This window comes from Mustelus asterias, unplaced genomic scaffold (genome assembly GCF_964213995.1).
Source record: "Mustelus asterias unplaced genomic scaffold, sMusAst1.hap1.1 HAP1_SCAFFOLD_756, whole genome shotgun sequence".
Taxonomy (NCBI): Eukaryota; Metazoa; Chordata; class Chondrichthyes; order Carcharhiniformes; family Triakidae; genus Mustelus; species Mustelus asterias.
Window position 1 is genome coordinate 16,260 of NW_027590704.1, and position 25,261 is coordinate 41,520.

Sequence of the window (25,261 nt, forward strand, 5' to 3'; positions counted from 1 at the left end):
TCGCTGTGGGTGGAACTCAGAAACAGGAAGGGTGCAGTCACTATGCTGGGGGTGTACTACAGACCACCCAACAGCCCACGGGAAGTGGAGGAAAGGATATGTCAGGAGATTCTGGATAGGTGCAGAAAACATAGGGTTGTTGTAGTGGGGGACTTTAATTTCCCTGGCACAGACTGGAAAGTGCTTAGAGCTGGGGGTCCGGACGGGGAGGAATTTGTAAAATGCGTACTGGAAGGTTCTTTGGAACAGTATGTAGATAGCCCGACTAGAGAGGGGGCTATACTGGACCTAGTTCTGGGAAATGAGCCCGGTCAGGTCGTCAAAGTTTCGGTAGGGGAACATGTGGCAAATAGTGACCACAACTCTGTTAACTTTAGGATAGTAATGGACAAGGATGAGTGCTGTCCTACGGGCAGGGTGTTAAATTGGGGGAAGGCTGACTATAGCCGGATTAGGCAGGAATTGGTGGATGTTGATTGGGAGAGGATGTTCGAGGGTAAGTCCGCGTCTGGCATGTGGGAGTCTTTTAAGGAACTATTGATAAGGCTGCAGGATAGGCATGTGCCTGTAAAAAGGAAAGATAGGAAAGGTAGGATTCGAGAGCCGTGGATAACCAGGGAAATTGAGGATCTGATTAAAGTGAAAAGGGAGGCGTACGTTAAGTCCAGGCAACAGAAAACAGATGGAGCTCTGGAGGAATACAGAGAGAGTAGGAAAGAAGTCAAACGGGGAGTTAGAAGGGCAAAAAGAGGTCACGAGATGTTCTTGGCAGGCAGGATTAAGGAGAATCCTAAGGCATTCTATTCATACGTTAGGAACAAAAGAGTTGTCAGGGAGAAAATCGGACCTCTCAGGGACAAAGGAGGGGAATTATGCTTAGAACCCAAGGGAATAGGGGAGATCCTAAATGAATACTTTGCATCGGTATTCACGAAGGAGAGGGGCGTGTTAACCGGGAGTGTCTCGGAGGGAGGTGTTGACGCGTTAGAGAAAATCTCCATTACAAGGGAGGAAGTGTTAGGTTTTTTAGGGAACATTAAAACTGACAAAGCCCCAGGGCCTGATGGCATCTATCCTCGACTGCTCAGGGAGACGAGAGATGAAATTGCTGGGCCTCTGACGGAAATCTTTGTCGCTTCTTTGGACACGGGTGAGGTTCCTGAGGATTGGAGGATAGCGAATGTGGTCCCGTTGTTTAAGAAGGGTAGCAGGGATAACTCAGGAAATTATAGGCCGGTGAGCTTGACGTCCGTGGTAGGGAAGTTGTTGGAGAGGATTCTTAGAGACAGGATGTATGTGCATTTAGAACGGAACAATCTCATTAGTGACAGACAGCATGGTTTTGTAAGAGGGAGGTCGTGCCTTACAAATTTGGTGGAGTTTTTTGAGGAAGTGACAAAAACGGTTGATGAAGGAAGGGCCGTGGATGTCGTCTATATGGATTTCAGTAAGGCATTTGACAAAGTCCCACATGGCAGGTTGGTTAAGAAGGTTAAGGCTCATGGGATACAAGGGGAAGTGGCTAGATGGGTGGAGAACTGGCTTGGCCATAGGAGACAGAGGGTAGTGGTCGAAGGGTCTTTTTCCGGCTGGAGGTCTGTGACCAGTGGTGTTCCGCCGGGCTCTGTACTGGGACCTCTGCTATTTGTGATATATATAAATGATTTGGAAGAAGGTGTAACTGGTGTAATCAGCAAGTTTGCGGATGACACGAAGATGGCTGGAATTGCGGATAGCGAAGAGCATTGTCGGGCAATGCAGCAGGATATAGGTAGGCTGGAAAATTGGGCGGAGAGGTGGCAGATGGAGTTTAATCCGGATAAATGCGAAGTGATGCATTTTGGAAGAAATAATGTAGGGAGGAGTTATACAATAAATGGCAGAGTCATCAGGAGTATAGAAACACAGAGGGACCGAGGTGTGCAAGTCCACAAATCCTTGAAGGTGGCAACACAGGTGGAGAAGGTGGTGAAGAAGGCATATGGTGTGCTTGCCTTTATAGGACGGGGTATAGAGTATAAAAGCTGGAGTCTGATGATGCAGCTGTATAGATCGCTGGTTAGGCCACATTTGGAGTACTGCGTCCAGTTCTGGTCGCCGCACTACCAGAAGGACGTGGAGGCATTGGAGAGAGTGCAGAGAAGGTTTACCAGGATGTTGCCTGGTATGGAGGGTCTTAGCTATGAGGAGAGATTGGGTAGACTGGGGTTGTTCTCCTTGGAAAGACGGAGAATGAGGGGAGATCTAATAGAGGTGTACAAGATTATGAAGGGTATAGATAGGGTGAACAGTGGGAAGCTTTTTCCCAGTTCGGAGGTGACGATCACGAGGGGTCACGGGCTCAAGCTGAGAGGGGCGAAGTATAACTCAGACATCAGAGGGACGTTTTTTACACAGAGGGTGGTGGGGGCCTGGAATGCGCTGCCAAGTAAGGTGGTGGAGGCAGGCACGCTGACATCGTTTAAGACTTACCTGGATAGTCACATGAGCAGCCTGGGAATGGAGGGATACAAACGATTGGTCTAGTTGGACCAAGGAGCGGCACAGGCTTGGAGGGCCGAAGGGCCTGTTTCCTGTGCTGTACTGTTCTTTGTTCTTTGATGTGGAACTGTGGGAAACTGCGCATCTTCCTGAAATAGGAAAGGAGCGGTCACGTTGTTAGGAGTTTACTATAGGCCCCCAAATAGTAATAGAGATGTGGAGGAAGAAATTGCTAAGCAGATTATGGATATGTGTGGGGGTCACAGGGTAGTTGTCATGGGGGACTTTAACTTTCCAAATATTGATTGGAACCTTTGTAGGTCAAATAGTTCGGATGGGGCAGTTTTTGTGCAGTGTGTGCAGGAGGGTTTCCTGACACAATATGTGGATAGGCCGACAAGAGGTGAGGCCACATTGGATTTGTACTGGGAAATGAACCGGGCCAAGTGTTAGATTTGGCTGTGGGAGAGCACTTTGGAGATAGTGACCACAATTCGGTGTCTTTTGTTATTGCAATGGAGAGGGATAGGGCCGTACGGCAGGGCAAGGTTTACAATTGGGGGAGAGGTAATTATGATGCGATTAGGCAAGAATTAGGGGGCATAAGTTGGGAACAGAAACTGTCAGGGAAAGGAACTCATGAAAAGTGGAACTTTTTCAAGGAACAAATACTGGGTGGCCTTGATAGGTATGTCCCTGTCAGGCAGGGAGGAAATGGCCGAGTGAGGGAACCATGGTTCACGAAAGAAGTGGAATGTCTTGTGAAAAGGAAGAGGGAAGCTTATGTAGGGATGAGGAAACAAGGTTCAGATGGCTCGATTGAGGGTTACAAGTTAGCAAGGAATGAGCTGAAAAAGGGGCTTCGGAGAGCTAGGAGGGGACATGAGAAGTCCTTGGCGGGTCGGATCAAGGAAAACCCCAAAGCTTTTTATTCTTATGTGAGGAATAAAAGAATGACCAGGGTGAGGTGAGGGCCGGTCAAGGACAGTAGTGGGAACTTGTGTTTGGAGTCAGTAGAGATAGGCGAGGTGATGAATGAATACTTTTCTTCAGTGTTCACCAAGGAGAGGGGCCATGTTTTTGAGGAAGAGAAGGTGTTACAGGCTAATAGGCTGGAGGAAATAAATGTTCGGAGGGAGGATGTCCTGGCAGTTTTGAATAAACTGAAGGTCGATATGTCCCCTGGGCCTGATGAAATGTATCCTAGGATTCTTTGGGAGGTAAGGGATGAGATTGCAGAGCCTTTGGCTTTGCTCTTTGGGTCCTCGCTGTCTACGGGGATGGTGCCAGAGGACTGGAGAATGGCGAATGTTGTTCCTCTGTTTAAGAAAGGGAATAGAAATGACCCTGGTAATTATAGACCGGTTAGTCTTACTTCGGTGGTTGGTAAATTGATGGAAAAGGTCCTTAGGGATGGGATTTACGACCATTTAGAAAGATGCGGATTAATCCGGGATAGTCAGCACGGATTCGTGAAGGGCAAGTCTTGCCTCACAAATTTGATAGAATTTTTTGAGGAGGTAACTAAATGTGTTGATGAAGGTAGGGCAGTTGATGTCATATACATGGATTTTAGTAAGGCGTTTGATAAGGTCCCCCATGGTCGGCTTATGATGAAAGTGAGGAGGTGTGGGATAGAGGGAAAGTTGGCCGATTGGATAGGTAACTGGCTGTCTGATCGAAGACAGAGGGTGGTGGTGGATGGAAAATTTTCGGATTGGAGGCAGGTTGCTAGCGGAGTGCCACAGGGATCAGTGCTTGGTCCTCTGCTCTTTGTGATTTTTATTAATGACTTAGAGGAGGGGGCTGAAGGGTGGATCAGTAGATTTGCTGATAACACCAAGATTGGTGGAGTAGTGGATGAGGTGGAGGACTGTTGTAGGCTCCAAAGAGACATAGATAGGATGCAAAGCTGGGCTGAAAAATGGCAAATGGAGTTTAATCCTGATAAATGTGAGGTGATTCATTTTGGTAGGACTAATTTAAATGTGGATTACAGGGTCAAAGTAGGGTTCTGAAGACTGTGGAGGAACAGAGAGGTCTTGGGGTCCATATCCACAGATCTCTAAAGGTTGCCACTCAAGTGGATAGGGCTGTGAAGAAGGCCTATCGTGTGTTAGCTTTTATTAACAGGGGGTTGGAGTTTAAGAGCCGTGGGGTTATGCTGCATGGGGTACAGGACCTTGGTGAGACCACATTTGGAATATTGTGTGCAGTTCTGGTCACCTCACTATAAGAAGGATGTGGAAGCGCTGGAAAGAGTGCAGAGGAGATTTACCAGGATGCTGCCTGGTTTGGAGGGTAGGTCTTATGAGGAAAGGTTGAGGGAGCTAGGGCTGTTCTCTCTGGAGCGGAGGAGGCTGAGGGGAGACTTAATAGAGGTTTATAAAATGATGAAGGGGATAGATAGAGTGAACGTTCAAAGACTATTTCCTCGGGTGAATGGAGCTATTACAAGGGGGCATAACTATAGGGTTCATGGTGGGAGATATAGGAAGGATATCAGAGGTAGGTTCTTTACGCAGAGAGTGGTTGGGGTGTGGAATGGACTGCCTGCAGTGATAGTGGAGTCAGACACTTTAGGAACATTTAAGCGGTTATTGGATAGGAACATGGAGCACACCAGGATGATAGGGAATGGGATAGCTTGATCTTGGTTTCAGATAAAGCTCGGCACAACATCGTGGGCCGAAGGGCCTGTTCTGTGCTGTACTGTTCTATGTTCTATGTTCCTGCTTTAAAGTCAGGTCTCCTGCAGTGCCTTTTGAGGGGACTTTTAACAAGAAGAGTTTCTTGGGAACTTAGAAGAAATTGTCCCAAACTTGGAATTTTGGTTTTAATGGTCATCATCCCCTCACTCAACGCAGGAACCACATGAGCTAAAAACAGAGCAAAGCTCCCTCTACACTGTCCCCATCAAACACTCCCAGGACAGGTACAGCACGGGGTTAGATACAGAGTAAAGCTCCCTCTACACTGTCCCCATCAAACACTCCCAGGACAGGTACAGCATGGGGTTAGATACAGAGTAAAGCTCCCTCTACACTGTCCCCCATCAAACACTCCCAGGACAGGTACAGCACGGGGTTAGATACAGAGTAAAGCTCCCTCTACACTGTCCCCATCAAACACTCCCTGTGTTGAAGTGGAAACTTTCCTGCTTCTTGACTGTGATATACCATAGAAACCCTACAGTGCAGAAAGAGGCCATTCGGCCCATCGAGTCTGCACCGACCACAATCCCACCCAGGCCCTATCCCCATATCCCTACATATTTACCCCTCTAACCTATGCATCTCAGGACACTGAGGGGCAATTTTAGCATTGCCAATCAACCTAACCCGCACATCTTTGGAGTGTGGGAGGAAACCGGAGCACCCGGAGGAAACCCACGCAGACACGAGGAGAATGTGCAAAGTCACTCGCATGTGAAACAGTGCCAAGGGCAATAACTTTAGCCAATTTAACCCAGTTTCTTCAGTTCATTTAGATAATTTTTCTTTTAAAGTCCCGTTGGCTCTTTCCACAATTCCTGCTGCCTGCGGGTGACACGTGCACTGGTTGTTGTTTAATTACGAGTGCTTCGCACAATTCAGCATTGATCCGAACCACAAAATCTGGTCCATTATCTAAGCTTATCATTTTGGGTACCCCAAAACGGGGAATAATTTTTGTCAACAATAACTTCACCACCGTATGTGCAGGTCAATTCGTGGTGGGAAGGCTTCAATCCATTTACTAAACACATCCATTATTACTAAACAATATTTATAGCAATTTACTTTTGGCAATTCAATAAAATCCAGCTGTTTACAGGCAAAAGGACCATCTGGCACGGGAGGGGTTCCGGGGGGGCGTTTAGTGCCTCTACCCTTATTATTTCTCATGCAAATGAGGCATCGATCCAGCCGCGTTTGCGCTGCTGTATTCAAATCTGGGTGCCACCGAGTCTTTAGAAGTAGCTGTACCATTCCCTCCTTGCCGAGATGGGTACAAGAATTCAAATAGTCAATAAGTACCGGCAATAAAGAATCCGGAATACAAACTTGACCAACTGGAGTAAGCCAGAGGTCCTGTGCCAAGGAGTGCGAACACCCCATTGACTTCCATAGTGAGCGCTCAGAATCAGAGGCGTCCCTCTGTAATTGTTGAACCTCAGTTATCTCTGGCATGACCTTCATTCCCAATGCTGGTACCCGATTTAGAGCCTGATTACCCCCAGTGGGAACAATCACAGAGGCCGATACAGCTGCCGCCTTAGCAGCTGAATCAGCACGGGCATTCCCTAATTGCACAGGAGTGTCCTCCTTCGTGTGTGCAGCACATTTAATAACAGCCAATCGACGAGGAAGCTGAACAGCGTCGAGGAGAACTCCTCCTGTTCCTCCGTATCGCCTGAATAGGGAAACAGCGGCATGCCAGAGCAACTGGGAGGATCCTCCTGTTGTTTAACCTGATGGGCTAGCCCAACCTGCCTATCACCCGATGATTTCGTACTCCCACCGTGTCATTTTGTCCCCTGATGCTTCCTATCCCAAAGTCCACATTCTAATTTTAAAGTTTCCCAATCCTTAGATTTCCCGTCCACACATTCATCAATGCAGGATAGGCATGTGCCTGTAAAAAAGGATAGGAAGGGTAGGATTCGAGAACCGTGGATAACCAGGGAAATTGAGGGATTGGTCAAAAAGAAAAGAGAGACGTACATTAGGTCCAGGCAGCTAAAAACGGAGGGAGCTCTGGAGGAGCACAAAGAAAGTAGGAAAGAACTCAAACGGGGAATTAGAAGGGCAAAAAGGGGTCACGAAATGTCCTTGGCAGACAGGATTAAGGAGAATCCCAAGGCATTTTATTCATACGTTAGGAACAAAAGGGTTGTCGGAAAAAAATCGGACCTCTCAGGGACAAAAGTGGGGAATTATGCTTAGAGCCCAAAGAAGTAGGGGAGATCCTAAATGAATACTTTGCGTCGGTATTCACAAAGGAGAGGGATGTGTTGACTGGGAGTGTCTCGGAGGGGAGTGTTGACCCGTTAGAGAAAATCTCCATTACAAGGGAGGAAGTGTTAGGGTTTTTTAGGGAATATAAAGACTGACAAATCCCCAGGGCCAGATGGAATCTATCCAAGGCTGCTCAGGGAGACGAGAGATGAAATCGCTGGGCCTCTGACGCAAATCTTTGTCTCGTCACTGGACAGAGGTGAGGTCCCAGAGGATTGGCGGATAGCTAATGTGGTCCCGTTATTTAAGAAGGGTAGGAAGGATAACCCGGGAAATTATAGGCTGGTGAGCTTGACGTCCGTGGTAGGGAACTTGTTGGAGAGGATTCTTAGAGACAGGATGTATGCGCATTTAGAAAGGAATAAACTCATTAACGATAGTCAGCATGGTTTTGTGAGAGGGAGGTCATGCCTCACTAACCTGGTGGAGTTATTTGAAGAAGTGACAAGAATGGTTGACGAGGGAAGGGCCGTGGATGTCGTCTATATGGACTTTAGTAAAGCGTTTGACAAAGTCCCTCATGGTAGGTTGGGCAAAAGGTTGGATCTCATGGGATAAAGAGGGAGGTGGCTAGATGGGTGGAGAACTGGCTTGGTCACAGAAGACAGAGGGTGGTAGTGGAAGGGTCTTTTTCCAGCTGGAGGCCTGTGACTAGTGGTGTTCTGCAGGGCTCTGTATTGGGACCTCTGCTGTTTGTGATTTATATAAACGATCTGGAAGAAGGTGTAACTGGGGTGATCAGTAAGTTTGTGGACGACACGAAAATGGCTGGACTTGCAGATAGTGAGGAACATTGCCAGAGGCTACAGAAGGATATAGATAGGCTGGAAATTTGGGCAAAGAAATGGCAGATGGAGTTCAATCCAGATAAATGCGAAGTGATGCATTTTGGGAGAACTAACATAGGGGGAGCTATACGATAAATGGCAGAACCATAAAGGGTGTAGATACGCAGAGGGATCTGGGTGTGCAAGTCCACAGATCCTTGAGGGTGACATCACAGGTGGAGAAGGTCGTGAATAAGGCATATGGCATTCTTGCCTTTATAGGACGGGGCATAGAGTATAAAAGTTGGGGTCTGATGTGCAGCTGTATAGAACGTTGGTTCGGCCGCATTTGGAATACTGCGTCCAGTTCTGGTCGCCACACTACCAGAAGGACGTGGAGGCTTTAGAGAGAGTGCAGAGAAAGTTTACCAGGATGTTGCCTGGTCTGGAGGGGCTTAGTTGTGAGGAGAGATTTGGTAAACTGGGGTTGTTCTCCCTGGAAAGATGGAGGATGAGGAGAGACTTAATAGAGGTGTATAAAATTATGAAAGGCATAGATAGGGTGAACGGTGGGAAGCTTTTCCCCAGGTCGGTGGTGACGTTCACGAGGGGTCATAGGTTCAAGGTGAAGCGGGGGAGGTTTAACACAGATATCAGAAAGACGTATTTTACACAGAGGGTGGTGGGGGCCTGGAATGCGCTGCCGGGCAAGGTGGTGGAGGCGGACACACTGGGAACATTTAAGACTTATCTAGATAGCCACATGAACGGAGTGGGAATGGAGGGATACAAAAGAATGGTCTAGTTTGGACCAGGGAGCGGCGCGGGCTTGGAGGGCTGAAGGGCCTGTTCCTGTGCTGTATTGTTCTTTGTTCTATCCCTTTTTTGCGGGCGTTATCCCTCCAACTCATTCATAGCGATTGTTCGTGGCGTCTAGTCAACTCTTTTTTTCCATTTTGAAATTAAAATTTTCCATTTGCAACCTGCATTTTTTTCCAAATAGCTTTTTCTGCTGCAGCGCAATTTTCTAAGTTCCACGTGCCGCCTCGTGGGCAAATATCGTTCCCTAATTTACTATTCAGTGTGGCAGATAATCGACGTAAATTCATTCCTGAGCGGGGGACTCAGAACACATAAAAAGCAATGGAGAATTTCCCCCTGTTTTGTCTAAACTCTGTCCCATAACGTCAGTATACTGTGCCCCTGGCAAAAATGTTAGCAAAAAGAATTCCTGGTACCAAATTCAAATCACAGGGTCCCTGACCCAAACTAAGCCTGTGTAACCCTGATCCGGATGCAACACGAGATCAAGGGGTCCCTGACCTTCGGCTAGACACAATCGGGTCCCTGACCCTAAATACTCTACTCACAGTCCAATTTAGGTTCGAATACCGTCACCTGTTAGTGTCCTCCGCCAGGGACGAGGGGTCGTAGCACCGATCCGAGAGAGAGAGAGACCAAGGCGAATCTTACCTTGTGCCGGTGTCCATCTCTTCCTCTGGGTCGTGGCTCGATCGTGTCTTCAGTCCCCTATGGAATTCACGGGTATTGGTGTCTGCTCACTGCGCCAAATGTTGAAGTGGAAACTTTCCTACTTCTTGACTGTGATATAAAGACTCAAACAAATTACATTCCGACAATATAACAAGCATTAATTCACTAATAACTGCATGCAGTATATAGCTGAAACTTGGGGTCAGAGAGCAGTTGGTACAACTGCTGATTCTTCCACCAGTCCGCAATTACACAGAGAAACAGTTCAGTATTTATACATAATCATTATCAGTTTTTGTGACCAGAGCATATTCAGGAATTTAATTAGTAATAGAATCGTGAGCAATATCATTAATCAGGTTTTAACTTGTTGACCTCCGAGAACTCTTTGTCTCATTATTCATACCCTTATTTTGTCCTTTGATGGAACAGAAGAAGGTCGGTGACTCCGTCATCCCTGTCCTTATCTTGTTTTATTTACTCATACAGCCTTATTAACTCTTACAGGGGTCTGGCATTTTGAAATAGCTTTGGTCAGCCGTTCTTTATATTGTAACAAATAGTTGACCAATTTTCCCATCATGCCCTTACTTAGTTCGTACAACTTCACACCTGGACAGGTACAGCACGGGGTTCGATACAGAGTAAAAACTCCCTCTCCACTGTCCCCCATCAAACACTCCCAGGATAGGTACAGCACGGGGCTAGATACAGAGTAAAAACTCCCTCTACACTGTCCCCCATCAAACACTCCCAGGACAGGTACAGCACGGGGTTAGATACAGAGTAAAAACTCCCTCTACACTGTCCCCCATCAAACACTCTCAGGACAGGTACAGGACAGGGTTAGATACAGAGTAAAGCTCCCTCTACACTGTCCCCATCAAACACTCCCAGGACAGGTACAGCACGGGGTTAGATACAGAGTAAAGCTCCCTCTACACTGTCCCCCATCAAACACTCCCAGGACAGGTACAGCACGGGGTTAGATACAGAGTAAAAACTCCCTCTACACTGTCCCCATCAAACACTCCCAGGACAGGTACAGCACGGGGTTAGATACAGAGTAAAAACTCCCTCTACACTGTCCCCATCAAACACTCCCAGGACAGATACAGCACGGGGTTAGATACAGATTAAAGCTCCCTCTACACTGTCCCCCATCAAACACTCCCAGGACAGGTACAGCACGGGGTTAGATACAGATTAAAGCTCCCTCTACACTGTCCCCCATCAAACACTCCCAGGACAGGTACAGCACGGGGTTAGATACAGATTAAAGCTCCCTCTACACTGTCCCCATCAAACACTCCCAGGACAGGTACAGCACGGGGTTAGATACAGAGTAAAGCTCCCTCTACACTGTCCCCCATCAAACACTCCCAGGACTGGTGCAGCACGGGGTTAGATACAGAGTAAAGCTCCCTCTACACTGTCCCCATCAAACACTCCCAGGACAGGTACAGCACGGGGTTAGATACAGAGTAAAAACTCCCTCTGCACTGTCCCCCATCAAACACTCCCAGGACAGGTACAGCACGGGGTTAGATACAGAGTAAAACTCCCTCTACACTGTCCCCATCAAACAGGTCCCTCATGGCAGACTGGTGCAGAAGGTGAAGTTGCATGGGATCAGAGGTGAGCTGGCAAGGTGGATACAAAACTGGCTCGGTCAAAGAAGACGGGGGTAGCAGTGGAAGGGTGTGTTTCTGAATGGAGGGCTGTGATAAGTGGCGTTCCTCAGGGATCACTGCTGGGCCGTTTGCTGTTTGTAATACGTATCAATGATTTGGAGGAAAATGTAACTGGTTTGATCAGTAAGTTTGCGGACAACACAAAGGTTGGTGGATTTGCGGATAGCGATGAGGAACATCAGAGGATACAGCAGCATATAGATCGGTTGGAGACTTGGGTAGAGAGATGGCAAATGGAGTTTAATCCAGACAAATGTGAGGTAATGCATTTTGGAAGGTCTAATACAGATAGGAAATATACAGTGAATGGCAGAACCCTTAGAAGTATTGATAGACAAAGGGATCTGGGTGTACAGGTACACAGGTCACTGAAAGTGGCAATGCAGGTGGAGAAGGTAGTCAAGAAGGCATACGGCATGCTTGCCTTCATCGGCCGGGGTATTGAGTTTAAAAATTGGCCAGTCATGTTGCAGCTTTATAGAACCTTACTTAGGCCGCACTTGGAATATAATGTTCAATTCTGGTCGCCACACTACCAGAAGGATGTGGAGGCTTTGGAGAGGGTACAGAAAAGATTTACCAGGATGTTGCCTGGTATGGAGGGCATTAGCTATGAGGAGAGGTTGGAGAAACTTGGTTTGTTCTCACTGGAGCGACGGAGGTTGAGGGGCGACCTGATAGAAGTCTACAATATTATGAGAGGCATGGATAGAGTGGATAGCCAGAAGCTTTTTCCCAGGGTGGAAGAGTCAATTACTAGGGGGCATAGGTTTAAGGTGCGAGGGGCAAGGTTTAAAGGAGATGTACGAGGCAGATTTTTTACACAGAGAGTAGTGGGTGCCTGGAACCCGTTGCCGGGGGAGGTAGTGGAAGCAGATACGACAGTGACTTTTAAGGGGCGTCTTGACCAATACATGAATAGGATGGGAATAGAGGGATATGGTCCCCGGAAGGGTACGGGGTTTTAGTTAAGTCGGGCAACATGGTCAGTGCAGTCGTGGAGGGCCGAAGGGCCTGTTCCTGTGCTGTAATTTTCTTTGTTCTTATTTCTGGTACAGCACGGGGTTAGACACAGAGTAAAGCTCCCTCGACACTGTCCCCATCAAACACTCCCAGGACAGGTACAGCACGGGGTTAGATACAGAGTAAAGCTCCCTCTACACTGTCCCCATCAAACACTCCCAGGACAGGTACAGCAAGGGGTTAGATACAGAGTAAAGCTCCCTCTACACTGTCCCCATCAAACACTCTCAGGACAGGTACAGCACGGGTTAGATACAGAGTAAAGCTCCCTCTACACTGTCCCCCATCAAACACTCCCAGGACAGGTACAGCACGGGGTTAGATACAGAGTAAAGCTCCCTCTGCACTGTCCCCATCAAACACTCCCAGGACAGGTACAGCACGGGGTTAGATACAGAGTAAAGCTCCCTCTACACTGTCCCCCCATCAAACACTCCCAGGACAGGTACAGCATGGGGTTAGATACAGAGTAAAGCTCCCTCTACACTGTCCCCCATCAAACACTCCCAGGACAGGTACAGCACGGGGTTAGATACAGAGTAAAGCTCCCTCTACACTGTCCCCATCAAACACTCCCAGGACAGGTACAGCACGGGGTTAGATACAGAGTAAAGCTCCCTCTACACTATCCCCCATCAAACACTCCCAGGACAGGTACAGCACGGGGTTAGATACAGAGTAAAGACCCCTCTACACTGTCCCCATCAAACACTCCCAGGACAGGTACAGCATGGGGTTAGATACAGAGTAAAGCTCCCTCTACACTGTCCCCCATCAAACACTCCCAGGACAGGTACAGCACGGGGTTAGATACAGAGTAAAGCTCCCTCTACACTGTCCCCATCAAACACTCCCAGGACAGGTACAGCACGGGGTTAGATACAGAGTAAAGCTCCCTCTACACTGTCCCCATCAAACACTCCTAGGACAGATATAGCACGGGGTTAGATACAGAGTAAAGCTCCCTCTACACTGTCCCCATCAAACACTCCTAGGACAGATATAGCATGGGGTTAGATACAGAGTAAAGCTCCCTCTACACTGTCCCCATCAAACACTCCTAGGACAGATATAGCATGGGGTTAGATACAGAGTAAAGCTCCCGGGGCAGGGATGAGGTACAGATGGGAATTTTTGATGCTGGTGTAACAAGGCCTGGGACTGAGGTTGCAGCTCCGTCTGCATCAAGGATAGATATGAGAAACAGGCCAACCTCAGTGAATAGGAGAACGGAAATGTGGGAGCAGTGGGCCCGAGTGTTTGCGATTGAACTGACTGTAATCCGTCTGTGTGCAGGTGATGGCACAATGCTGCTCTCGGCAAGTAAGGTGCTGGGGCGCATCAAACCTGTCATTGGAGTCAACACCGATCCAGAAAGGTAGGAGCACTTTCTGTGGGGCTCTGACGGGGCGGGGGTGGTGTATTAGCGAGTGGGACAGGGGGTCTGAACAGGACTGTAATCAGCGGGTGAGGAGTCCAGACAGGGGGGTGTTATCAGCCGGTGGGGGGGGGGTTTCGACTGGGGTATTATCGGGGGCTGTAGCAGGGTCTTACATGGTTGTAATTGTGTCCACATATTGTCCAACTCTTCAACATCCTCTGAATGGAACCAGTCTCCAGCTGAAAACAGTTTGGGAACCACTGTTCTTTCTGATCTGTTACTGATCCGCGTCACTGATCTGTGTTACTGATCTGTGTTACTGATCTGTGATACTGATCTGTGTTACTGATCTGTGTTACTGATCTGTGTTACTGATCTGTGATACTGATCTGTGTTACTGATCCGCGTTACTGATCTGTGTTACTGATCTGTGTCACTGATCTGTGTGACTGATCTGTGTTACTGATCTGTGATACTGATCTGCGTTACTGATCTGTGTTCCTGATCTGTGTTACTGATCTGTGTTACTGATCTGTGATACTGATCTGTGTTACTGATCTGTGTCACTGATCTGTGTGACTGATCTGTGTTACTGATCTGTGATACTGATCTGTGTTCCTGATCTGTGTTACTGATCTGTGTTACTGATCTGTGTTACTGATCTGTGTTACTGATCTGTGATACTGATCTGTGTTACTGATCTGTGATACTGATCTGTGTTACTGATCTGTGATACTGATCTGTGTTACTGATCTGTGTTACTGATCTGTGATACTGATCTGTGTTACTGATCTGTGTTACTGATCTGTGTTACTGATCTGTGTTACTGATCTGTGTTACTGATCTGTGCCACTGATCTGTGATACTGATCTGTGTTACTGATCTGTGATACTGATCTGTGTTACTGATCTGTGTTACTGATCTGTGTCACTGATCTGTGTCACTGATCTGTGTCACTGATCTGTGTCACTGATCTGTGATACTGATCTGCGTTACTGATCTGCGTTCCTGATCTGTGTTACTGATCTGTGTTACTGATCTGTGTTACTGATCTGTGATACTGATCTGTGTTACTGATCTGTGTTACTGATCTGTGATACTGATCGATGTTACTGATCTGTGATACGGATCTGTGATACTGATCTGTGTTACTGATCTGTGTTACTGATCTGTGTTACTGATCTGTGTCACTGATCTGTGTCACTGATCTGTGTTACTGATCTGTGTTACTGATCTGTGTTACTGATCTGTGTTACTGATCTGTGTTACTGATCTGTGTTACTGATCTGTGATACTGATCTGTGTCACTGATCTGTGATACTGATCTGTGTTACTGATCTGTGATACTGATCTGTGTTACTGATCTGTGTTACTGATCTGTGTTACTGATCTGTGTCACTGATCTGTGTCACTGATCTGTGTTACTGATCTGTGTTACTGATCTGTGTTACTGATCTGTGTTACTGATCTGTGTTACTGATCTGTGTTACTGATCTGTGTTACTGATCTGTGATACTGATCTGTGTTACTGATCTGTGATACTGGTCTGTGTTACTGATCTGTGATACTGATCTGTGTTACTGATCTGTGTTACTGATCTGTGTCACTGATCTGTGTTACTGATCTGTGTTACTGATCTGTGTTACTGATCTGTGTCACTGATCTGTGTTACTGATCTGTGTTACTGATCTGTGTCACTGATCTGTGATACTGATCTGTGTTACTGATCTGTGATACTGGTCTGTGTTACTGATCTGTGATACTGATCTGTGTTACTGATCTGTGTCACTGATCTGTGTTACTGATCTGTGTCACTGATCTGTGTTACTGATCTGTGTTACTGATCTGTGTTACTGATCTGTGTTACTGATCTGTGTCACTGATCTGTGTTACTGATCTGTGATACTGATCTGTGTCACTGATCTGTGTTACTGATCTGTGATACTGATCTGTGTCACTGATTTGTGATACTGATCTGTGTTACTGATCTGTGATACTGGTCTGTGTTACTGATCTGTGATACTGATCTGTGTTACTGATCTGTGTCACTGATCTGTGTTACTGATCTGTGTCACTGATCTGTGTTACTGATCTGCGTTACTGATCTGTGATACTGGTCTGTGTTACTGATCTGTGATACTGATCTGTGTCACTGATCTGTGTTACTGATCTGTGTTACTGATCTGTGTTACTGATCTGTGTCACTGATCTGTGTTACTGATCTGTGTTACTGATCTGTGTTCCTGATCTGTGTCACTGATCTGTGTCACTGATCTGTGTTACTGATCTGTGTTACTGATCTGTGTTACTGATCTGTGTTACTGATCTGTGATACTGATCTGTGTTACTGATCTGTGTTACTGATCTGTGTTACTGATCTGTGTTCCTGATCTGTGTCACTGATCTGTGTTACTGATCTGTGTTACTGATCTGTGTTCCTGATCTGTGTCACTGATCTGTGTCACTGATCTGTGTTACTGATCTGTGTTACTGATCTGTGTTACTGATCTGTGTTACTGATCTGTGTTACTGATCTGTGTTCCTGATCTGTGTTACTGATCAGTGTTACTGATCCGCGTTACTGATCTGTGTTACTGATCTGTGATACTGATCTGTGTTACTGATCTGTGTTACTGATCTGTGTTCCTGATCTGTGTCACTGATCTGTGTTACTGATCTGTGTTACTGATCTGTGATACTGATCTGCGTTACTGATCTGTGTCACTGATCTGTGATACTGGTCTGTGTTACTGATCTGTGTTACTGATCTGTGTTACTGATCTGTGTTACTGATCTGTGTTACTGATCTGTGTTCCTGATCTGTGTTACTGATCAGTGTTACTGATCCGCGTTACTGATCTGTGTTACTGATCTGTGATACTGATCTGTGTTACTGATCTGTGTTACTGATCTGTGTTCCTGATCTGTGTCACTGATCTGTGTTACTGATCTGTGTTACTGATCTGTGATACTGATCTGCGTTACTGATCTGTGTCACTGATCTGTGATACTGGTCTGTGTTACTGATCTGTGTTACTGATCTGTGTTACTGATCTGTGTTACTGATCTGTGTTACTGATCTGTGTTACTGATCTGTGTTACTGATCTGTGTCACTGATCTGTGATACTGATCTGTGATACTGATCTGTGTTACTGATCTGTGTTACTGATCCGCGTTACTGATCTGTGTCACTGATCTGTGATACTGATCTGTGATACTGGTCTGTGTTACTGATCTGTGTTACTGATCTGTGATACTGATCTGTGTTACTGATCTGTGTTACTGATCTGTGTCACTGATCTGTGTCACTGATCTGTGTTACTGATCTGTGTTACTGATCTGTGTCACTGATCTGTGATACTGATCTGTGATACTGGTCTGTGTTACTGATCTGTGTTACTGATCTGTGATACTGATCTGTGTTACTGATCTGTGTTACTGATCTGTGTTACTGATCTGTGTCACTGATCTGTGTTACTGATCTGTGTTACTGATCTGTGTTACTGATCTGTGTCACTGATCTGTGATACTGATCTGTGATACTGATCTGTGATACTGATCTGTGTTACTGATCTGTGTTACTGATCTGTGTTACTGATCTGTGTCACTGATCTGTGTCACTGATCTGTGTTACTGATCTGTGTTCCTGATCTGTGTTACTGATCTGTGTTACTGATCTGTGATACTGATCTGTGTTACTGATCTGTGTTACTGATCTGTGTTACTGATCTGTGTTACTGATCTGTGTTACTGATCTGTGTTACTGATCTGTGTCACTGATCTGTGTCACTGATCTGTGTTACTGATCTGTGTTACTGATCTGTGTTACTGATCTGTGTTACTGATCTGTGTTACTGATCTGTGTTACTGATCTGTGTTACTGATCTGTGATACTGATCTGTGTTACTGATCTGTGATACTGGTCTGTGTTACTGATCTGTGATACTGATCTGTGTTACTGATCTGTGTTACTGATCTGTGTCACTGATCTGTGTTACTGATCTGTGTTACTGATCTGTGTTACTGATCTGTGTCACTGATCTGTGTTACTGATCTGTGTTACTGATCTGTGTCACTGATCTGTGATACTGATCTGTGTTACTGATCTGTGATACTGGTCTGTGTTACTGATCTGTGATACTGATCTGTGTTACTGATCTGTGTCACTGATCTGTGTTACTGATCTGTGTCACTGATCTGTGTTACTGATCTGTGTTACTGATCTGTGTTACTGATCTGTGTCACTGATCTGTGTTACTGATCTGTGATACTGATCTGTGTCACTGATCTGTGTTACTGATCTGTGATACTGATCTGTGTCACTGATTTGTGATACTGATCTGTGTTACTGATCTGTGATACTGGTCTGTGTTACTGATCTGTGATACTGATCTGTGTTACTGATCTGTGTCACTGATCTGTGTTACTGATCTGTGTCACTGATCTGTGTTACTGATCTGCGTTACTGATCTGTGATACTGGTCTGTGTTACTGATCTGTGATACTGATCTGTGTCACTGATCTGTGTTACTGATCTGTGTTACTGATCTGTGTTACTGATCTGTGTCACTGATCTGTGTTACTGATCTGTGTTACTGATCTGTGTTCCTGATCTGTGTCACTGATCTGTGTTACTGATCTGTGTTACTGATCTGTGTTACTGATCTGTGTTACTGATCTGTGTTACTGATCTGTGTTACTGATCCGCGTTACTGATCTGTGTTACTGATCTGTGATACTGATCTGTGTTACTGATCTGTGTTACTGATGTGTGTTCCTGATCTGTGTCACTGATCTGTGTTACTGATCTGTGTTACTGATCTGTGATACTGATCTGCGTTACTGATCTGCGTTACTGATCTGTGTCACTGATCTGTGATACTGGTCTGTGTTACTGATCTGTGTTACTGATCTGTGTTACTGATCTGTGTTACTGATCTGTGTTACTGATCCGCGTTACTGATCTGTGTCACTGATCTGTGATACTGATCTGTGATACTGGTCTGTGTTACTGATCTGTGTTACTGATCTGTGATACTGATCTGTGTTACTGATCTGTGTTACTGATCTGTGTCACTGATCTGTGTCACTGATCTGTGTTACTGATCTGTGTTACTGATCTGTGTCACTGATCTGTGATACTGATCTGTGATACTGGTCTGTGTTACTGATCTGTGTTACTGATCTGTGATACTGATCTGTGTTACTGATCTGTGTTACTGATCTGTGTTACTGATCTGTGTCACTGATCTGTGTTACTGATCTGTGTTACTGATCTGTGTTACTGATCTGTGTCACTGATCTGTGATACTGATCTGTGATACTGATCTGTGATACTGATCTGTGTTACTGATCTGTGTTACTGATCTGTGTTACTGATCTGTGTCACTGATCTGTGTTACTGATCTGTGTTACTGATCTGTGTTCCTGATCTGTGTTACTGATCTGTGTTACTGATCTGTGATACTGATCTGTGTTACTGATCTGTGTTACTGATCTGTGTTACTGATCTGTGTTACTGATCTGTGTCACTGATCTGTGTTACTGATCTGTGTTACTGATCTGTGATACTGATCTGTGATACTGATCTGTGTTCCTGATCTGTGATACTGATCTGTGTTCCTGATCTGTGTCACTGATCTGTGTCACTGATCTGTGTCACTGATCTGCGTTACTGATCTGTGTTGCTGATCTGTGTTACTGATCTGTGTTACTGATCTGTGATACTGGTCTGTGTTACTGATCTGTGTTACTGATCTGTGTTACTGATCTGTGATACTGATCTGTGTTACTGATCTGTGTCACTGATCTGTGATACTGATCTGTGTTACTGATCTGTGATACTGATCTGTGTTACTGATCTGTGTTACTGATCTGTGTCACTGATCTGTGTCACTGATCTGTGTCACTGATCTGCGTTACTGATCTGTGTTGCTGATCTGTGTTACTGATCTGTGTTACTGATCTGTGATACTGGTCTGTGTTACTGATCTGTGTTACTGATCTGTGTTACTGATCTGTGTTACTGATCTGTGTCACTGATCTGTGTTACTGATCTGTGTTACTGATCTGTGATACTGATCTGCGTTACTGATCTGTGATACTGATCTGCGTTACTGATCTGCGTTCCTGATCTGTGTTACTGATCTGTGTTACTGATCTGTGTTACTGATCTGTGTTACTGATCTGAGTTACTGATCTGTGTTACTGATCTGTGATACTGATCTGTGATACTGATCCGCGTTACTGATCTGTGATACTGATCTGTGTTACTTATCTGTGTTACTGATCTGTGTTACTGATCTGTGATACTGATCTGTGTTACTGATCTGTGTTACTGATCTGTGTTACTGATCTGTGATACTGATCTGTGATACTGATCTGTGATACTGATCTGTGATACTGATCGATGTTACTGATCTGTGATACTGATCTGTGTTACTGATCTGTGTTACTGATCTGCGATACTGATCTGTGATACTGATCTGTGATACTGATCTGTGATACTGATCTGTGTTACTGATCTGTGTTACTGATCTGCGATACTGATCTGTGATACTGATCTGTGATACTGATCTGTGATACTGATCTGTGATACTGATCTGTGTTACTGATCTGCGATACTGATCTGTGATACTGATCTGTGATACTGATCTGTGATACTGATCTGTGTTACTGATCTGTGTTACTGATCTGTGATACTGATCTGTGATACTGATCTGTGTTACTGATCTGTGTTACTGATCTGTGTTACTGATCCGCGTCACTGATCTGTGTTACTGATCTGTGTTACTGATCTGTGTTACTGATCCACGTCACTGATCCGCGTTACTGATCTGTGATACTGATCTGTGTTACTGATCTGTGTTACTGATCTGTGTTACTGATCTGTGATACTGATCTGTGTTACTGATCTGTGTTACTGATCCGCGTTACTGATCTGTGTTACTGATCTGTGTTACTGATCTGTGATACTGATCTGTGATACTGATCCGCGTCACTGATCTGTGATACTGATCTGTGTTACTGATCTGTGTTACTGATCTGTGATACTGATCCGCGTTACTGATCTGTGATACTGATCTGTGTTACTGATCTGTGTTACTGATCTGTGATACTGATCTGTGATACTGATCTGTGTTACTGATCTGTGTTACTGATCTGTGTTACTGATCTGTGATACTGATCTGTGTTACTGATCTGTGTTACTGATCTGCGATACTGATCTGTGATACTGATCTGTGATACTGATCTGTGATACTGATCTGTGTTACTGATCTGTGTTACTGATCTGCGATACTGATCTGTGATACTGATCTGTGATACTGATCTGTGATACTGATCTGTGATACTGATCTGTGTTACTGATCTGCGATACTGATCTGTGATACTGATCTGTGATACTGATCTGTGATACTGATCTGTGTTACTGATCTGTGTTACTGATCTGTGATACTGATCTGTGATACTGATCTGTGTTACTGATCTGTGTTACTGATCTGTGTTACTGATCCGCGTCACTGATCTGTGTTACTGATCTGTGTTACTGATCTGTGTTACTGATCCACGTCACTGATCCGCGTTACTGATCTGTGATACTGATCTGTGTTACTGATCTGTGTTACTGATCTGTGTTACTGATCTGTGATACTGATCTGTGTTACTGATCTGTGTTACTGATCCGCGTTACTGATCTGTGTTACTGATCTGTGTTACTGATCTGTGATACTGATCTGTGATACTGATCCGCGTCACTGATCTGTGATACTGATCTGTGTTACTGATCTGTGTTACTGATCTGTGATACTGATCCGCGTTACTGATCTGTGATACTGATCTGTGTTACTGATCTGTGTTACTGATCTGTGATACTGATCTGTGATACTGATCTGTGTTACTGATCTGTGTTACTGATCTGTGTCACTGATCTGTGTTACTGATCTGTGTTACTGATCTGTGTTACTGATCTGTGATACTGATCTGTGATACTGATCCGCGTCACTGATCCGCGTTACTGATCTGTGATACTGATCTGTGTTACTGATCTGTGTTACTGATCTGTGTTACTGATCTGTGATACTGATCCGCGTCACTGATCCGCGTTACTGATCTGTGATACTGATCTGTGTTACTGATCTGTGTTACTGATCTGTGATACTGATCCGCGTTACTGATCTGTGATACTGATCTGTGTTACTGATCTGTGTTACTGATCTGTGATACTGATCTGTGATACTGATCTGTGTTACTGATCTGTGTTACTGATCTGTGATACTGATCTGTGATACTGATCTGTGTTACTGATCTGTGTCACTGATCTGTGATACTGATCTGCGATACTGATCCGCGTCACTGATCTGCGTTACTGATCTGTGATACTGATCTGTGATACTGATCTGTGTTACTGATCTGTGAGACTGATCCGCGTCACTGATCCGCGTTACTGATCTGTGTTACTGATTTGTGATACTGATCTGCGATACTGATCCGCGTCACTGATCTGCGTTACTGATCTGTGATACTGATCCGCGTCACTGATCTGCGTTACTGATCTGTGATACTGATCCGCGTTACTAATCTGTGATACTGATCTGTGTTACTGATCTGTGTTACTGATCTGTGATACTGATCTGTGATACTGATCTGTGTTACTGATCTGTGTTACTGATCTGTGAGACTGATCCGCGTCACTGATCCGCGTTACTGATCTGTGTTACTGATATGTGTCACTGATCTGTGTCACTGACCACAATTCGGTTACGTTCACCTTAGTGATGGAAAGGGATAGGCATGAACCTCGGGCCAGTGGTTTTAGCTGGGGGAAGGGTAATTATGAGGCTATTAGGAGAGAATTAGGAAACATAGGTTGGACTAGGAGATTACAGGGACTGGGAACGTCCGACATGTGGAGTTTTTTCAAGGAGGAGCTACTGCGAGTCTGTGATAGGTATGTCCCTGTCAGGCAAGGAGGAATTGGTAGGGCTAGGGAACCGTGGTGCACCAAAAAAGTTTCTTTGTTGGTTAAAAAGAAAAAGGAGGCTTATGTTCGGATGAGACGTGAGCACTCGGGTAGTGCACTAGAAAGCTTTAGATTGGCTAAGAGGGAGTTGAAGAGCGAGCTTAGAAGGGCTAAAAGGGGACATGAGAAGACTTTGGCGGATAGGGTTAAAGAGAATCCTAAGGCGTTCTATAGGTATGTCAAGAACAGAAGGTTGGTTAGGGCAAGTTTAGGGCCAGTTATAGATGGCAGAGGGAAGTTATGTGTGGAACCGGAGGAGATTGGTGAAGCATTGAACCAATATTTCTCTTCGGTGTTCACGCAAGGGGACATGAATATAGCTGAGGAGGACACTGGGTTGCAAGGGAGTAGAATAGACAGTATTACAGTTGATAAGGAGGATGTGCAGGATATTCTGGAGGGTCTGAAAATAGATAAATCCCCTGGTCCGGATGGGATTTATCCAAGGATTCTCTGGGAGGCAAGAGAAGTGATTGCAGAGCCTCTGGCTCTGATCTTCAGGTCGTCGTTGGCCTCTGGTATAGTACCAGAAGATTGGAGGTTAGCGAATGTTGTCCCATTGTTTAAGAAGGGGAACAGAGACTTCCCCGGGAATTATAGACCGGTGAGTCTCACTTCTGTTGTCGGCAAGATGTTGGAAAAAATTATAAGGGATAGGATTTATAGTTATTTGGAGAGTAATGAATTGATAGGTGATAGTCAGCATGGTTTTGTGGCAGGTAGGTCGTGCCTTACTAACCTTATTGAGTTTTTTGAGAAAGTGACCAAGGAGGTGGATGGGGGCAAGGCAGTGGACGTGGTATATATGGATTTTAGTAAGGCGTTTGATAAGGTTCACCATGGTAGGCTTCTGCAGAAAATGCTGATGTATGGGATTGGGGGTGATCTAGGAAATTGGATCAGGAATTGGCTAGCGGATAGGAAACAGAGGGTGGTGGTTGATAGTAAATATTCATCATGGAGTGCGGTTACAAGTGGTGTACCTCAGGGATCTGTTTTGGGGCCACTGCTGTTTGTAATATTTATTAATGATCTGGATGAGGGTACAGTTGGGTGGATTAGCAAATTTGCTGATGACACCAAAGTCGGTGGTGTGGTAGACAGTGAGGAAGGGTGTCGTAGTTTGCAGGAAGACTTAGACAGGTTGCAAAGTTGGGCCGAGAGGTGGCGGATGGAGTTTAATGCGGAGAAGTGTGAGGTAATTCACTTTGGTAGGAATAACAGATGTGTTGAGTATAGGGCTAACGGGAGGACTTTGAATAGTGTGGAGGAGCAGAGGGATCTAGGTGTATGTGTGCATAGATCCCTGAAAGTTGGGAATCAAGTAGATAAGGTTGTTAAGAAGGCATATGGTGTCTTGGCGTTTATTGGTAGGGGGATTGAATTTAGGAGTCGTAGCGTTATGTTGCAACTGTACACAACTCTGGTGCGGCCGCACTTGGAGTACTGTGTGCAGTTCTGGTCCCCACATTACAGGAAGGATGTGGAGGCTTTGGAGAGGGTGCAGAGGAGGTTTACCAGGATGTTGCCTGGTATGGAGGGGAGATCCTATGAGGAGAGGCTGAGGGATTTGGGATTGTTTTCGCTGGAAAGGCGGCGGCTAAGAGGGGATCTTATTGAAACATATAAGATGATTAGAGGTTTAGATAGGGTGGATAGTGATAGCCTTTTTCCTCTGATGGAGAAATCCAGCACGAGGGGGCATGGCTTTAAATTGAGGGGGGGTAGTTATAGAACCGATGTCAGGGGTAGGTTCTTTACCCAGAGGGTGGTGAGGGATTGGAATGCCCTGCCAGCATCAGTAGTAAATGCGCCTAGTTTGGGGGCGTTTAAGAGATCCGTAGATAGGTTCATGGACGAAAAGAAATTGGTTTAGGTTGGAGGGTCACAGTTTTTTTTTTAACTGGTCGGTGCAACATCGTGGGCCGAAGGGCCTGTTCTGCGCTGTAATGTTCTATGTTCTATGTTCTATGTTCTATGTTACTGATCTGCGTTCCTGATCTGTGTTACTGATCTGTGTTACTGATCTGTGTTACTGATCTGTGATACTGGTCTGTGTTACTGATCTGTGTTACTGATCTGTGTTACTGATCTGTGTTACTGATCTGTGTTACTGATCTGTGTCACTGATCTGTGATACTGATCTGTGTTACTGATCTGTGATACTGATCTGTGTTACTGATCTGTGTCACTGATCTGTGTCACTGATCTGTGTCACTGATCTGTGTTACTGATCTGCGTTACTGATCTGCGTTCCTGATCTGTGTTGCTGATCTGTGTTACTGATCTGTGTTACTGATCTGTGATACTGATCTGTGTTACTGATCTGTGTTACTGATCTGTGTCACTGATCTGTGTTACTGATCTGTGTTACTGATCTGTGATACTGATCTGCGTTACT

The 25,261-nt window shown here is 45.4% G+C and overlaps 1 protein-coding gene across 9 annotated transcripts in view; it reads left to right on the forward strand.

The window, feature by feature from the left end:
- Positions 1-25,261, forward strand: part of nadk2 (NAD kinase 2, mitochondrial) — a 126,494-nt gene that overhangs the window by 15,989 nt on the left and 85,244 nt on the right. For 7 of the 9 annotated variants that reach the window (XR_013496400.1, XR_013496401.1, XM_078205455.1 and 4 more), the window contains one exon: positions 13,756-13,837. The exons of the other annotated variants lie outside the window; for them this stretch is intronic. Coding sequence is in view for 5 of the 7 variants with exons in the window: in XM_078205455.1 (XP_078061581.1) it covers positions 13,767-13,837 (71 nt within the window). In the remaining 2 variants the exon portion in view is untranslated. The remainder of the gene's footprint in view (positions 1-13,755; positions 13,838-25,261) is intronic. 9 annotated transcript variants of the gene reach the window in all.